We start from the raw sequence: 16,916 nt of genomic DNA, 5'->3' as shown, positions 1-16,916 counted from the left end.
GGTCCTGCCTGTATCTATCTATTCCTGCCATAAATTCAGTTTAGTTTCAAATATTGGTTAGCAGTAAAATTATAAGAGATTAGGTTGAGCCATGATTGGTGTAAGACTTTAATTGGACTTTCCTAACGTATTTATGGGCTAATTATTGCACATGACCAAAAACAAATAAACATTCACAAGCTAGCCAACTTTTTCTATAATTAATTTACTTCATTTCCTCCATAACAATATACATACCTCATGACCTTATAATAATGTCAAAATTAGTAATTGAATAATATTCGAACATCGTAGCTTGATTTAGGCGCAATTAATAATAAATTATCGTGACTATGGGTACGGTTCCTGTGGCATAGTCATGATACATAAACCCCAATTCAAGTGCGCGTTTCACGCGACTTGACCATAACTTCAAATAATAATAAAAATAAACATGTTGTAAATCGCGGGTGCGTTTCACGTGGCGCGGTTCGCAATGCGTACCAAAACGATAAGTGTGCGACATCGCAACTTGTTCAAATAAATTTCATAAATATTAAAAAGCGGTAAAAGACAAAAATACACAATGGGTTTAAAACATGTAATAAATCAGATAATTACGTCAAGTATTAATTGTTAAGCGACCGTGCTAAAATCACGGAACTCGGGAGTGCCTCACACCTTCTCCCAGGTTAACAGAATTCCTTACCCGGTCTTTTGTGTTCGCGGACTAAAAATAAGAGTCAAATTTTCTCGATTTGGGATTCTAAAATAAATCGGTGACTTGGGACACCATAAATTATTCCAAGTGGCGACTCTGAATAAATAAATAATCTCATTTCGAATAATGTCACTTAAATTGGAAAAACTCCCCTATCCCCTATTCCCTCGGGAAAAAGGAGGTGTGACAACGACAAGTGGCATTCTCAATTACATGAATTAAGAATACAGGAAAGACACGGGAGAAATACCCACAGGGTTACGTAGAGAAAAGAACCGGACCTGACAGCTGTTAAAGAAGAAACATGAACGAAATGAATAAAGGCTGTAAAGAAGGGAAGGTACACGAACCAGAAGTAAATAAGGAAGGGGAATCGGTACAGTTACAAATAATCTTTAGTCATAAATGTATTAGTTATAGTTACATATGGTAACGTGCAATCAATACAATTGATATCATTATGGTAACGTGCAATCAATACAATTAATATCATTAGTGAGCCCAAATTAAGTATGAGAACCATTATAATTGTATGCTCCTATATAAGGACATAAATCTCATTTGTAAAAGCAGGTCACAATTATTATTGAAATACATACTACTATTCTTTGCTTTATTCTCCAAGCTCTAAGCCTTAATTTTGGGGAGTGATTATTAGTTTATTTTTTATTTTCCTTTGTCAATCATTTCCATTCTTTGATCTATTCTTCCAAAATTGTTGTAAAAGTGAAGTAAATCTTGGTTATCAGTAACCCAATTTCTTCTAGATATTGGCTTTGACCGAGAAATCTATTTTTGGTTAAACAATACTCTAAGATGAAAGAAGTAGTAAATATTAAACTTTTATAATGCTGTTACCGTTTGTTTTTTGGGTACGTTGGAAAAGACTAAAAGGTATTAAATTCATTCATAAGCGATGCAGCTTAAATTTATCTCTATTCCCTGGATTGCCTCTTCCCATGCTAGCAAATTTTCTTCATGTCTGTAACCTTCATTTGCTAAAAGATCTACACACTGGTTCGCCTCTCTTTAAATGTAGACAATATTCGCCTTGTTGACTTCCATTAGATATCCGCAATCTTCAATTATAGTCCTTCGACGATGAAACTGTATATTGTGTCTTATAGAAATTAAATTTTTTATTTACAATTAAAAGTTCAGCTAAACTTTTTTTGTGTACTAGGAGTATATTGTTTGTGTAGAGATTTAAGTGACAGTAAAAGATATGAAACACATCTGGTTGTATTAGAGAACTCTAAATAAATATAAACCATTGGAATGAAATGGATCTAAATGGAGCGAATTGAATATTGAAGATTCAAATAGCCGACCCTAATTAGCTTGCTTTAACAATTCAGATTGTTAGTGATATTATCCATTTTAGGACTAGCCTGCACAGCTCTAAAATACGTTACTAGAATCTAATGTTTCTTATCTTATAAAACTAATATTTCCCCTATACTTTTGACGATATAGATGTTACATACACCTCTCTTTAATGTTATAGCTGTAGCTGTAAACATGATATGAACTTGTTTCCATCCATAGGATTCCCAATTGAGGAGCTTCGAAGAAATCCAACCTCTTTGGAAAAAAAAAAACGGAAATCCAATCTCCATTCCAAGAATCCTAAGTGAGATCAGTTAGTGTGGAGACTTTACTGTCGTAGTTGATATAACTTAGTGACTTTACTGTTGTAAATTTAGTTGCTAAATAATTTTATGACTTAACTATCAAAATGAATAAAATTCAATGATCATAGGTGAAAATTGAAATCAATTCTTAAATGAAACTTATGCTTCTTTTCAAAGGCCAATATATTACCTGCTGTCACAATTTTGGGGCAAGTGCGCATATAACCATTCTCAGGGATACTATTTACTATTTAGCGATTAGCCTGTACTTATTTTGTCCTGAAATTTAAACTAAAAATCTTAACTTCAGCACAACTCGAGACATTTTTGTCTTGAAAATTTGAACTGAAAAACTGAAATTTAAAATACACTGGCTAATTCCTAAATAACAGCCAATTAAAGTGGCTATCTGATATCATTTCTACCACAATTTCCCACCACGGAAGACGTTTTTACCCCTTAATGAATAAAGGAATGATAGTAAATATTTTTACAAAACCATAGCTCGAGGAATGCAAGAAGACCACAAATTTGTAGGAGTGTTATGAAAGTTTCTATTCTAGGTGTATTTGTTACGAATGAAAACGTTTTCCAAGGAAAATAATTTTTATATTTTCTGGTATTAGGTGATAATACAATTTAAATTAACAAAATCATTTCGGGTTGAGTACCTTTACAGCAAAACTAAAAGAGCATGCACTTTATATATATATTTTATATATACATATATATATATATATATATATATATATATATATATATATATATATATATATATATATATATATATATATATAGACACACAATTGGTTTACAATAACAAATATCATCAGATACATATCAAACTATCAATCTCCCGAAGCATATGTATTATCTTTCTTCAACTTCCTGGAAAGGTGGAAATATAATTTGAAGTATATACGTTTAGGATTCTAATCTTTTTAAACTATTGGGTTCTAAATTAATAATTTGTACATATACAATGAATTTTTTAGGACAAATAAAGTATTTGAATCAAAGTTACTGGATTCAGCCGAACACATAGCCGACAGTGACACTCTAGCTCGGCCCCTGAGGACGATTATATCGACAAATGAGAAGAATATAAAGGAAGTTGAGAATATTGAAGAAAGCAAGTAACCAGTAGTAATAATCTAGATGACCCTTGTTAATATTACTTGACAACCAGCTAATTTCACCTCCATATGAAGTAACACTATCCAAAACATTCACTATAAGACTCCCAAAAAAGCCAGAAACAGCCATCCCAAGTGTGAAAATAGCCACAACAAAACTAGACATGCTTTTAGGAAGCTCAGAATAAAGGAACTCAACCAATCCAATTGCATTGAAAGCATCAGCTAGTCCAAGAAGCACATACTGTGGCACGAACCACATAGCGGACATGTCTACTGATGCAATATTTGGACCATCTTGAGGATATATATCTTTTTGATCAATTGCTATACGCCGCCTTATGCCTTCTGTTATCGCTGAAAGTGCCATCGCTGCAGAAGAGAGTACTAAACCAATTCCCATACGAAGAACGGGGCTTAAGCCTCCTTGCTGTCGTGTATACCTTTCCATTAGTGGCACGAAAGCACGATCATACAATGCAATCCAAAGTATTAGAGTGATTACCATAAAGACAGAAAAAGATCCAGCTGGTATTTCAAAATCAGAGAAGAATATATGTCTATCCATTGTCTGTGTTTGAAGTGTGGAAAATGAGAATTGATTTAAGCTCAACTGAACCATTATGTTGCTGGACCATATAGGAACAACTCTAACAAGAGATTTCAAAGATTCTACTTGTTCTACACTACGGAGTCTCCACGGATTTGAAGCGGATCCATCGCGATTTATGTCTATTTGAGGATCTTCAATTATGCAAGCTTTATCTAAACACCTATAGAAACATCAGTCAAAAAGTTATAGTTTTAGCTAATGTAGCTAATACAATCAAACATCTCTATAACAATAGAGAAATGTTGTTATAGAAAACATATATTATAACATAGTATGAAAATTATTTTTATAAAAAACTTGGCTTTTACAGTAAATGACTATTATATAGCATGCTGTTATAGAAAGGTCTGACTGTAGTTTACTTATAATCTTGAATTAACTAGGACTAAACATAGGCTACCCTTCTAATGATCATACCTGAAGCTGTTTGTTAAGGCCTGAATTTCAGAATCGGGCGAATGATGATAATAGTTTTCACAATTAACAGAGTGAAGATTGACATTTCTTTTTCTAACAGCAGCAACAAGTACTTGAAAGAATCCGGTGAACAAGCTTTCGGTAGCATTTACTTTGATATAAAGAGGAGAACCCAAAAGGAAGGCTGAAACAGAGAAAAGCATAAGGATAACAGGAATTCCAAAACCAACTTGCCAACCAAAAGCATCTTGAATATACACAATTAAGGTTGTCGCAACGAGTGTTGACATTCCAATAGTAGCATAGTACCAGTTGAAATAGCTTTCCATAATCCTATTATTATTGGTGTTTTCTTTGTTGTCCAATTGATCAGCACCAAAGGCGATAGAACAAGGTCTAACGAAACCAGCTCCCACAGCAATAATCCCAAGAGAGAATAATAACACAAAGAATTGTGCTGGTGTTGGTCTGTTGCATTCATTGATTTCAAACTGATCACAAGGTAAAGGCCTCAATTGTGGAATAATGGTGGTTAACCAAAGAATAGCCATTCCCTATGAAAAAATCAGAAATTTGTCTCAGTAAAAGTAGTAAAGCTGAAATCTTCATCACTAGAAATGCAATTGTTCTCCTATGAACAAGCTCCAGCTAATTACTTTTTTGAGATATAAGAGGTTTCCAATCTAATACTATTGTCTTAATTACCTAAGAAGGGAATATACCAAATAAACTTGAAGAGCAAAGTTATGGAACATACAAAAAGGCTGGAGATGGATCCAATAGCAACAACTCTGAAGCGACCGAAGAAAGAATCAGAAACAAAGGCACCCAAAAGAGCCAATCCATGGGAAAGAGCAGACCATATATTCAATATGCTTGTAGCTGTTACAACCTCCAAATTATAACCTTGCATCAAATATATTATCATGTTTGGCTGCAATCCGTAACTTGCCACTCTCTCCAGTGTTTCGTTCACTGTAAAATAATTAGAACCACCCACAAAATGATTCTTGATATAAGAGTTAAAAAGAATTAAGGTTTAAGGAAAAAAAACACAATAAAGATTTTGCATGACCTATGATGAAAGACATGGTTTTGAGCCCACCCTTTGTTTGAGATTTTGGAGAATGATCTATCAACCTCTCTTCTTCTTGGATAATTGCCATTTTCTTTTTTTGTAATTATAATTCCTTTATTATAGTTTCAGTATTTTTCTCCTAGCTTTTCTTATCTACTTTTCACCAAAAGAGTGAAGAAAAAGATATTGCAGTAACACCAGAAATAATATCACGCAGATAGAACTTAGTGCTTTTGAGCTTTTAGTGTCAAATATCTGCTTACTGAAGAGACATGGCATTTTGAGATTAGGGAGAATCACAAATAAAGTAAACACCTTTTCATAATTCTACCAGTGTAATAATTATACAAGTTGTAGTAGTATTCAAGTGATCTTCATCAAACTTTTGACTAAGAAAATTTTATTTTTATTATTCTTTTTCTTTGAAGAAATAGCTACATGAACAAAAAAAAAAAATGAACACTCATAATTTTGAAAATTGAAGCTAATCTGATTGTTTATAATATAAAGAAACCAACAAGTCTGGTCATGTGTTTCCATAATAAACATTATTAAGTTCCTCATTACAAGAAAGTGAGGATTTGGCAATATTTATTTAGTGACCATTTGAAATAGATGGCTTCCTCATAATGGTATTGTAACTGTATTACTTAGTGCTTTTATAGTATATCTTACAATTCCATAGAAGCCTAAGAATCAGTCTGCAAAATCATAGAAAAATAGCCCAAGTTTCAAAAATTAAACATTAGGAACATAAGAATCTAAAATCATATTTATAAACGTGGACGACATATATAAAGTCTCATAAACATAAATATAAAAGTAGAAAAAAATATATGAAAAGAAAAAATAGAAGATAAATTTAGACAATTGAAGAGTTTTGAATAGTAGACAAAGATTTGATACTATTTCGATGAATTTTGTGCCAAGTGTCATCACTATAACATGTCAAGTTTAAATTTTTAAGTCAAAACTTCAATAAAAGTTTCAAAATTATTTTAAAATAGAAGATAGGAAATTAAAATAAAAAAATTAAAACTGTCAATTTAAAAAAACTAATACTTCCTCGGTTCCTCCCACGTTTGTTTGGCGTTATTTTTGATTTATTTACTAAATCTTCCAATGCAAAATATAATAATAATAATAATAATTCGCCCACATTTTTTTGTGCTGCAGTTTGTAATTTATTTATATATTTAATAGCTTTTTAAACTACAACAAGAAAAAGGAAGAAAAAAATAAATCATCCAAAAATTCAACCCTACGAACTAATATCTTCCCAAATGTGGGTTTGGAACAACAATTCTTATCTACCTCCATAATTGATTTTTATCCACGTTTTTCTATGTAAATAATTTTTTTTTCGGTTTTTCTTTCAAGTATCCACATTAAGCCAAATGGCAACCCAATAATATGCCATTTGGCATTGCTCAAAATAATTGGCAATATTAGGATAAAATAAATAAATAATATAATAAAATTAGTTAGTTTAAAATTAGTGTGGTTAATTTTGCTAATATAGTTGTGAAGGGCAGCATTTCTAATTACATTAGACGTGGAAGGTTTTTTAAAATAATTTTTGTTGCAAAGTTACGTGGAAGTTGGATGTAATTGTGTAACTATCAACACGAAAATCTGCAAAATTATTCAAGCAGTAAAATGCCTAAAATATTAATTTACAGTAATATTTAAATTTCAAAAGATAAGTAATTAACCTTATTCCTGGAAAACACTTAATCCCAAAACTCACGTATTAAAAAAAACTACTGCCCTTAACTCAATCATCAACATCTTCTTAATTAAAAACTTATTATTCTCAGAATTTATATCTGATCCAAACTATGCCAATAGATCTCAACATTCTCACAAACGGTGATAACCGGTACGAACAATATACAAATAAAATTGTAACCATAGCAAGGTTTCTTGGTCGGCCAAATATTCTCCATGGGATATATATATCTATCAAAACAGACAATTTTTCAACCTATTAATTATATTATTACTGATCTGTTTTTATATTGTTGCACCAACACTTATCAGTTGACGGGTTTATAATAATATTATCTACTATTTCATGAAAAGACAAAAGATGATAAATATTTTTAAATATTTAAATGCGAACTTTATCCTGAATTTTTTTCAATATCTTCAACAACAACAACAACTGAGTATAATCCCACTAGTGGGGTCTGGGGAGGGTACTGTGTACGCAGACTTTACCCCTACCCTGGGGTAGAGAGGCTGTTTCCGATAGACCTTCGGTTCCCTCCCTCCAAGAACTCCCCACCTTGCTCTTGGAGTGACTCGAACTCACAACCTCTTGGATATCTTCAAGTACTTAAATAATAAAATTATAATTCAAGAAAAAATAGTAGAATTTGGATATACTTAAATGTATAGATATTCAGTGCATTGACATATTTATAAAATTATATCATTTACATGCTTTTTTGTGTATCGTATTTTTCAAGTAATATTTGTATGGAAAGGTAAAAATCTAAAATCTAAAATCACATTTTTAAACGTGGACGACATATATAAAGTCTCATAAATATCATAATTAGAGTACTCACGAGAAAGGAGTTTGTATGGAATGGTAAAAATATTTTTCTACTTATGTGTTATTTAAAGCTTTGAATTTTAAATGAATGGAAGCTTGACATGGCTGAAAAACGGTTTGAAGGTCTGGTGATTGCTTTTTCTCAGGTTGTGGCCTCTTCTTGGTTGAAGGTTTCACATGAGATCTGAAAACGTAATATAGATATAGCTGCCGAAGGTCAGTTTATAGGTGCAGCTTCTTCGATTTCTTAGGTTATGTCAAATAGAGACGAACTCAGGATTTGAAGGTTGCGGGTGTACTTTTAGATTCAATCAAAATCTACTTGTATATAGGGTATTCACTATTAATATATTACTATTTTCTAAGAACACATACATGTATACATATAATTTTTGCTGAACTTTACAAGTGTCGATGACCCCTTTTGGTATAGCATAGGTTCGTCCCTGGTGTCAAAGCTAAGCATGCTGAAACTATAGGTTTGCATTTTGCTCTCTACGGATTGTTTCAATATTTTGATGGCTCAGATACAGTTGAATGTGATGCAAGAAATTATGCTTTCTTGTAATTCCTCAAGTGAAGATTTTACGAAATTTTGAATGTTTTTACAAGATTGTGGGTTTTCATTAAAGAGAGAATTTAGTATTTCGCTGGCTTTGGTTAAGACTCAAAAAACTTAAGTTACTCATTACTTAGCAATGCTAAGAGAGTCTAGAAATTACACTATTTTTTTCTATTGCGAAGTATGCTCCTAGTTCGGTTTAATAAACTTGTTGGTTACTAATTCAATTTAATAAAATTCTTTGCTTAAGTAAAAAAATCTTAAACAGCCACTCAACTTAATGAATTTATCATTATCTTTGTTTTGTAACAATAAAACCACATAACTAAACCCTTTATTATAATACATAATTATCCCCCTTGGATTGTTTCACTTTACCAGTTGTACCCTAATACTTTGCGGGAGTTCTATGACCCCCTATATTTGTTAGAAGTGTAATAAGCACCACCTTTTCAAGTCATCCCCAGTTTCAAAAGAAGAAGTGCAAATCACGCGCCGATCTTTGCGTGCCACGTGTCAAATTCATTTTGTTTTTAATTTTTTCCGTTTACCTTTTTATTTGTCTTTTTAAACTTAGTTTATTCTTTTTCTTTTGCGTTTTCTTTCTCTATCTCTCTTTCTTCACCATTTCTGATCCCTCTTGTACCCATAACCTCCCCCCTCCCTTCCCCGCCTCTCTGCTCTTCGTTGCCGACCACCCTGCATCACCCACCGAAAAACTCTTATATTAAATCAAAAGGTTGCCAGAGATAATAGACACGATAAAATTGTGAGACATTTTAATTAGCATAAAAATAATCTTCTAAATTTGCGGGAAACAGAACAATAAACGACGGAGATAACTTGATAGAAAGATAATGTCGCCGGAATCACCATATTTTTCGGTGAAAGACTTTGTAAAGAAAAGAAAGGAAAGAAAGAAAAAAGAAAAGAAAAATATAGAAGAAGAAAAGAAGTAAAATGAAAAGGAGAAAACATAATTGTAAAATAAAATTTGCTTCTCATCGGAATCATTAACTTATCCGGCGAAATACTACAAGGAAGAAGACATATTTAAAAAGAAAAAAGAAAAGAAAAAAAGGAAAAAGTTAAGGCATTAATAAAGAAAGAATACAAAAAAAGGTAGGAAAAAGTAAAAAGAAAAGAAAATGGAACAAACTAGCTTGGGATGTATGGGTCAAAATCTGCCCTTAGAATATTTAAGACGAGATAATACTAAGGGAAGAATTCTCAAGTCGTCGTTAGTCGAGAAGGCCCAAGAAGCAGCAAAATCCATAGTCGAAGAATCGACGAGAGCCGTAGTCGAGATGTCAACAAGGGTCGAGGTCGAGTATCGTTGATAGAGCTATAACGGCTAGTTTTCAAGATAGGATATTAAAAGAGAATATTCTACTGGATATTCTCTGCACTTGACTATTAAGGTTTCTTAGGAACATGTCACATATATATATATATATATAGAAGAAAGAGACAATGATAGGGGCATATTATATTCATTTGTAAAGAACACACTTTGACTAAAAGATTCTCTCTCTCTTGCTAAGATACAAATACCACATTTTCACTAAGATTCTTGTCTAGACTTTTCTATCAGATCCGAGAATAACTTGAAGGATTCAAGGATTTGTCTGTCATTCATTATTATCAGGAGGAACATCCACATATTTCATCCTTTATTGGGTGAATCATTCCCCTAATTTACTTAAACGTTATTTATTGTTATTTATTATTATTGAACGCTACATTATTACTCTTGCCTTCTAGAACAATTATTATATATTATTGCCAATGCCTGACCGGACCCATCCACATTTATTGCATCTTTGAAAACTCCATCTAGGGATATTATTGCTAACCAAGATTAACTCTTAATTACACAAATTTAATTATTTGAACCAAGATTTATATTTTTTGGTCAAATAATTTGGTACCGTCTGTGAGGATTTCTTAGTTAAACTTTTAGTTTCTTCTAGATCTACAACTAGCACGGGTCACTAACGTAAAAAAAAATGGCAAGACCTCATTTCTTTGTGTACAAAAAATCCAACATGGCAGGTAACCGAGAAGAAAGGATGAGAATAACAAGTGTCCTCCCAACCAACCTTATGAACGTCATCAACGAAAGATGTAAAACGGCAGACAAGGGTGCGATGCCCAGTGCTTCCCATAGACGAGATGGGTCACTGCCCCTTCACTGCAGCATAATAAAATCATGTGGTAAAAGAGCCTCCACAGCTATGGAGGAAGAAACGCCCCCATCTGTGGAAAAACTCCTCGAAGCATGGCTAACTGACACGCTAACAAGCATCCTCAACAAGCCCACTCAGGGCACGACTGCAGAAAATGCAAGGACTTGCACGATACAACAAAAAGACGAGCAATGCAACCAACCCTTTCCTCCAACGGCAGGTATTACTCACAATGTCATTGATAGTGCAGGTGACAATGCCATCACTGTCATTCTGAAAAGGATGGAAGAATGGAGAATGAAAACAAGGCACTCCGAGATCAAATGAAAGAACACCAAGAAAGGGTTGATAAAATACTAGGCGCTCCTAAGCTGTTACCGAAGAGGGACGCCGGCCGGTACATCGAGCAGCCGTACAGTGATGATGCAACCCCACATGCCATACCAAAGACCTTCAAAATGTCGCCCTACCTCAGAATATATGACAGCACAATCGACACTGAAGATCACGTGACTCATTAAGTCACCACCGTAAAAGGCAATGATCTCGCCAAAGAACAAATATCTTCCATTTTGCTGAAGAAGTTTGGTGAAACCCTCACAGGAGGGGCATTAATATGGTATTCGCAGCTACCAGCATGCTCCATAGAGACTTTAGAGGAAATGGCCGACAAGTTCGTAACGGCCCATGCCGAAGCCAAGAAGGCCGAGGAAAGAGTTAAAGACATATTTACTATTACGCAGTCCCTGGGAGAGGGACTAAGGGACTTCCTCGCCCGATTCAACAGAGTGAGGATGACTCTGCCAAACGTATCAGAAGGGATGGCGGTCGCAGCCTTTCAGAACGGGCTGAGTAGAGATGGTTCAAGAGCAACTAGAAAACTGTTGAGTCAGTTGATGAAGTATCCCTCAACCACTTGGGACGAAATCCACAATGCTTACTATGCCGAAGTACGTGCAGATGAGGATGACCTCAACGGACCAACTCACTGACTAACCTTGGTACAATCCGAATCAAGAGAAGATTGAAGAGACAACACCATAAGAGATCACCCAATTCCACGACTAACAGGGAACGACATCAACCATATATCAGAATGGCCATTGCGCCATCCCTCCGCTACGAAGAAGGTCCGTCCAGACCAAGGACATGAACTAATCGGAACGACATGGTATGCCTCCCTTGTTATCTGCTCACAATTTTTGTGTGTCGCCCACAGATATAGTCTACGCTCTGGAAAAACTCGGACCAAAAGTGAAGTGGCCGCCGAAGATGAGATCGTACACGAACACCAGAAAGTCTGATGCCCTATGTGAGTTCCACCAGGAACGAGGAAACAAAACTGAAGATTGCATCGCCCTGAGGTAAGAAGTCATAAATATGTTGCGACAAGGGCACCTCAAAGAGTTACTAAGTGACAGGGGAAGAACCAACTTCGCCAGAGGACGTGAACACCAAGGACCGCCAAAACCACCCTCACCAGCTCGTACCATCAACATGATCATTGGTGGCAGCGATGACGCCTCTATCAACAAAGTGATGTTCACCACTACCCAAAAACTCAAGCGATCTATCACCCGCGAGCGGTATGACGAACTCGAAGAAAGTATCATCTTCGACAAGTCGGATGCCGATGGTTTTACCTTTCCTCATAATGACGCCCTCGTTATTACTTTACGTATTTTAGATAACGATGTTAAACGTATTATTATAGATGACAGGAACGGCGTGTGCATTATCCATCCCCGAGTGCTTACTCAAATGAGACTCGAATATAAGATAGTGTCGCGCTGCATCATGCTAACTAGTTTTAACAATGCAGTTGAGTAGACATCCGGGGAAATTACACTCCCCGTTTTGGCCGGCGACGTAACTCTGGAGATAGCGTTCCACATCACGGACCAGGCCACTACGTACAAAGCCATAGTGGGAAGACCATGGATACATCCCATGAAAGTCGTCCTCTCCAACTTATACCAAGTGATTAAATTCCCGACTCTATGGGGGATTTTTAGCATACGCGAAGAACATTGCACATCACGGGAATGCTACCGCATTACCTTAGATATCACGGCTACCCAATAGAGAAAAGACAAAGATAAAGAGGCTTAGTAATCAACAGGGTCGAGGTCGGAGCAAGATGAGATAGAGGACGTCATCAAGGACCCTGACATGGTCGAAGCCGCTGGGTCGACCATAGAAGACCTCGACCCCGTTCAGTTGGATTTCAATGACCACAACAAGAAGGCCTATATCGGCTACAAGCTTCAGGAACCAGGTAAATTCAGTCAATTCTTAACAACTAACGCAAATTTGTTTGCTTTCAGCCATGCAGATATGTTAGGCATCCCAAAAGAAATCGCTACGTACAAGTTAAACGTCGACCCACTCCACCCCCCAGTGAGGCAAGTCAGGCGTAAATTCAACTCCACAATTAATGACGCAGTGCGTGGGGAGGTGAAAAAGTTGCTGGAAAATGGTTCCATCAGGGAATCGAAGTACCCCAAATGAGTCGCTAACATAGTGATGGTCAAATAGAAGAATGGGAAGTGGCGGATGTGCGTGGATTTCACAAATTTGAATAAAGCATGCCCGAAGGATTCGTTCCTATTGCCACATATCGACCAACTCATCGACGCAACGGCCAAGAACGAGTTACTAAGCTTCTTGGACGCTTACTCAGTCTATAATCAAATCCTTATGGAAGAGGAAGATCAGGAAAAACCCGCGTTCATCACCCACCAAAGGGATGTATTGCTACAGGGTCATGCCTTTTGGACTAAGAACGCAGGAGCTACTTATCAAAGGTTGGTGACAAAGATGTTCAAAAACCAGCTCGGCAAATAAAATGGAGGTATATATAGACGACATGCTGGTCAAGTCCAAAAGGGGAGAAGATCACATCGATCATTTAAAAGAAACTTTCGACATACTCCGACGGTACGGAATGAAGCTGAACCCAAAACAATGTGCATTCGACGTAGCCTCGGGAAAGTTCTTGGGTTTTCTAGTATCACAGCGAGGGATCGAGGTCAACCCCAACCAAATCAAAGCCATCGAGGGGAAATCGAAACTGTTGACCACCAAGAAACAAGTCCAAAGGTCGACCGGTCACATCGTCGCTCTATCGAGGTTCATCTCGCGGTCATCAGATAGGTGCCATAAATTCTTCGGCATACTCAAGAAAGATAGAGACCTTGAATGAACTTCCGAATGCGTCCAGGACCTGCGAGAACTAAAGTCATACCTATCATCTCCGCCTCTACATTCAAAGCCCGAGACGGAGGAGCGTCTCCTCTTCTATTTGGCCGTACCCGAGGTAGTTGTGAGCGCAGTCTTAATTCGAAAAAATAAAGGTACGCAATCTCCCATCTATTACATTAGCAAAACACTTGTCGACGACGAGACGAGGTACCTGCACCTCGAAAAATTGGCTTTGGTTTTAGTCGTAGCTTCACGAAAGCTTAGACTATATTTCCAATATCACCCTATCTCGGTCGTCATGACCTTCCCCCTCAAAAGCATTTTACATAAACCCGCACTATCGGGAAGGCTGGCCAAGTGGGCCATCGAGTTGAGCGAGCACAATATCACTTATCAGCCGCGAACGGCGATAAAGTCACAAGTACTCCCCGACTTCGTAGCCGACTTCAGCGTAAAGACAACGCTTGAAGTCGGAAGGGAAGCCGTCTAAACCTTCCTCCAAACACAAGACCTCTGGGTCCTATACATCGATGGTGCATCCAACGCGTCGGGGTCTGGATTGGGACTCGTACTCGAAGTCCCAACATACGAAGTAATTCGCCAATCCATAAGGTGCCCGGATATAACTAACAATGAGGCCGAGTATGAGGCCGTAATTACAGGTCTAAGGCTAGCACTCAAATATGGATCAAAAAGGTTGAACTTGCGTTGCGATTCCCAGCTCGCAGTCAATCAAGTCACGGGGACTTTCCAAATCAAGGAACAAAGGTTGCAAAAGTACCAGACCAAAATCTGCAAGTTACTGCCAGAGTTCGATAAATATCAGCTAGACCAAATCCCACGGGCACGGAATATCGAAGCAGATGGCCACTCTAAACTAACCGCAGCCACCAAAAGCATCGCAACCGGAGACAAAAACGTGGTCCACCTCCTCAACTCATCATTAGACCAAGTCGAGGTAAGAACCATAAACCTAACTTGGGATTGGCGCAATCGTATTGTCGCATACTTGCAGGATGGCATGCTCTCTAGCGATAAAAAGGAGGCCAAGAAACTAAGAATGCAAGTGGCCAGGTATAATATCCTTCGCAGTGATCTGTACAAGAGGAATTACGGCAGCCCTCTGGTGAAGTGCTTGGGCCCGAACCAAACTCAGCGTGTCCTCGAAGAAGTTCACGAAAGCTATTGTGGGGCTCACTCCGGCAACCGGGCACTGGTCAGATGCCTCATACGGGCAGGATATTACTGGCCAACCATGAAAAGGGATGCCGCACACATTTTAAGGCGATGCGAGCAGTGCCAAAAGTATGCCCCAATGATTCAAGCAGGCAAACATCTCCACTCAGTCATATCCCCTTGGACATTCATCAAATGTGGAATAGATATCGTGGGGCACCTACCAGCGGGGCGAGGTAATGTACGATTCCTTTTGGTTTTAATTGACTATTTCTCTAAATGGGTGGAAGCAGGAGCATTCGCCCAAATACGAGAACAGGAAGTAATCACCTTTATATGGAGAAACACGATCTGTCAATTCGTCCATCCCAAAGAAATCAGTTGTGACAACAGACCCAGTCACAGGAAAGAAAACCGCCGAATTCTTCGAGAAATGGCATATCAAGAGGATACTCTTGACCCCGTACCACCCCGCTGGTAACAGACAAGCAAAATCATCCAACAAGTCAATACTAAACATCATGAAGAAGAAGCTCGAAGACACCAAGGGACTGTGGCTAGAAATACTACCAGAAGTATTGTGGGCCTACCGAACAACTTCAAAAATAAGTACATGAGAGATGCCCTACTCTTTGGTCTACGGGACCGAGGTAGTAATACCAGTCGAGGTAGGAGAACCCAGTCTAAGGTACTCTCATGAGAGCATCACGAGTAACGATAAGAGTAGAAGGCAAGAACTCGACGAAGTTGACGAACGAAGAGATATGGCCTACATAAGAATGGTCGCCCAAAAGCAACAAGTAGAACGCTATTACAACAAGAAAGAAAAGGTCAGGCCGCTCAAAGTCGGGGACTACATACTGAAAGCTAAAACTCAAGCGGAAAAAGATCCCAGGGAAGGTAAGATGGGAACAAATTGGGATGGTCCATATAAAATCACAACCGAAGCAAACAAGGGTTAGTTCTAATTAGAGACAATGGAAGGAAAGCTACTACCAAATAATTGGAATATCAGCCACCTTAAATGCTTCAACTTCTGAGAGAAAAAGCGTCCCTCAAGCCGTTCTCTTTTTTCCCTCACTTGAGTTTTGTCCCATTTGGGTTTTCTCAAGGAGATTTTTAACAAGGCGACGAAGGGAACGTTTCAAGTCGAAGTACACTAAGGTAGGGACATGGTTACTATTTCATTGCTCGACCTCTCACTATTCTCTAGATTAACCAATGAAGGGACTAGATAGACCGGGACTGGGATTGGAATGCCAGCCAATACCCAAAAATCTGTAGATTTCTCCAAGTATGTAACAAAAGCAACAATGTCAAGTCAATAAACTTTACACTTATCAGCATGCCTTCCTCGCATTCAGGTTATGTTCGACCTTGCTCGAACTAACACTTACCGACCCTCGGCCATAATTAAATTCAGGTTATGTTCGACCTTGCTCGAACTAAAACCTACCAGCCCTCGGCCATAATCAAATTCAGGTTATGTCTGACCTTGCTCGAACTAACACTTACCGGCCCTCGGCCATAATTAAATTCAAGTTATGTTCGACCTTGCTCGAACTAACACCTACCGTCCCTCGGCCATAAATAAATTCAGGTTATGTTCGACCTTGCTCGAACTAACACCTACCGGCCCTCAAC

General features: G+C 37.3%; 1 protein-coding gene across 2 annotated transcripts; it reads right to left on the bottom strand.

The window, feature by feature from the left end:
* Nucleotides 1-3,174: 3,174 nt before the first annotated feature.
* Nucleotides 3,175-5,822, bottom strand: LOC104113009 (protein NRT1/ PTR FAMILY 1.2-like). 2 transcript variants are annotated; one of them, XM_009623074.4, is made up of 4 exons: nucleotides 5,576-5,822; nucleotides 5,258-5,475; nucleotides 4,501-5,054; nucleotides 3,175-4,243 (listed from the first exon to the last, which is right to left on the bottom strand). In XM_009623074.4, the coding sequence occupies exons 1-4, from the start codon at nucleotides 5,664-5,666 to the stop codon at nucleotides 3,394-3,396; spliced, it is 1,713 nt and encodes a 570-aa protein (XP_009621369.1). In that variant the 5' UTR covers nucleotides 5,667-5,822; the 3' UTR covers nucleotides 3,175-3,393. The 2 variants fall into 2 exon arrangements, with proteins under 2 accessions (XP_009621369.1, XP_009621370.1); XM_009623075.4 differs by having other exon boundaries at nucleotides 5,606-5,822.
* Between the last annotated feature and the right edge of the window lie 11,094 nt (nucleotides 5,823-16,916).

The sequence above is a fragment of the Nicotiana tomentosiformis genome, chromosome 8, assembly GCF_000390325.3.
Source record: "Nicotiana tomentosiformis chromosome 8, ASM39032v3, whole genome shotgun sequence".
Classification (NCBI taxonomy): domain Eukaryota; kingdom Viridiplantae; phylum Streptophyta; class Magnoliopsida; order Solanales; family Solanaceae; genus Nicotiana; species Nicotiana tomentosiformis.
Note: the sequence above shows the minus strand (reverse complement) of the source record. Positions and strands in the feature narration are given on the sequence as shown.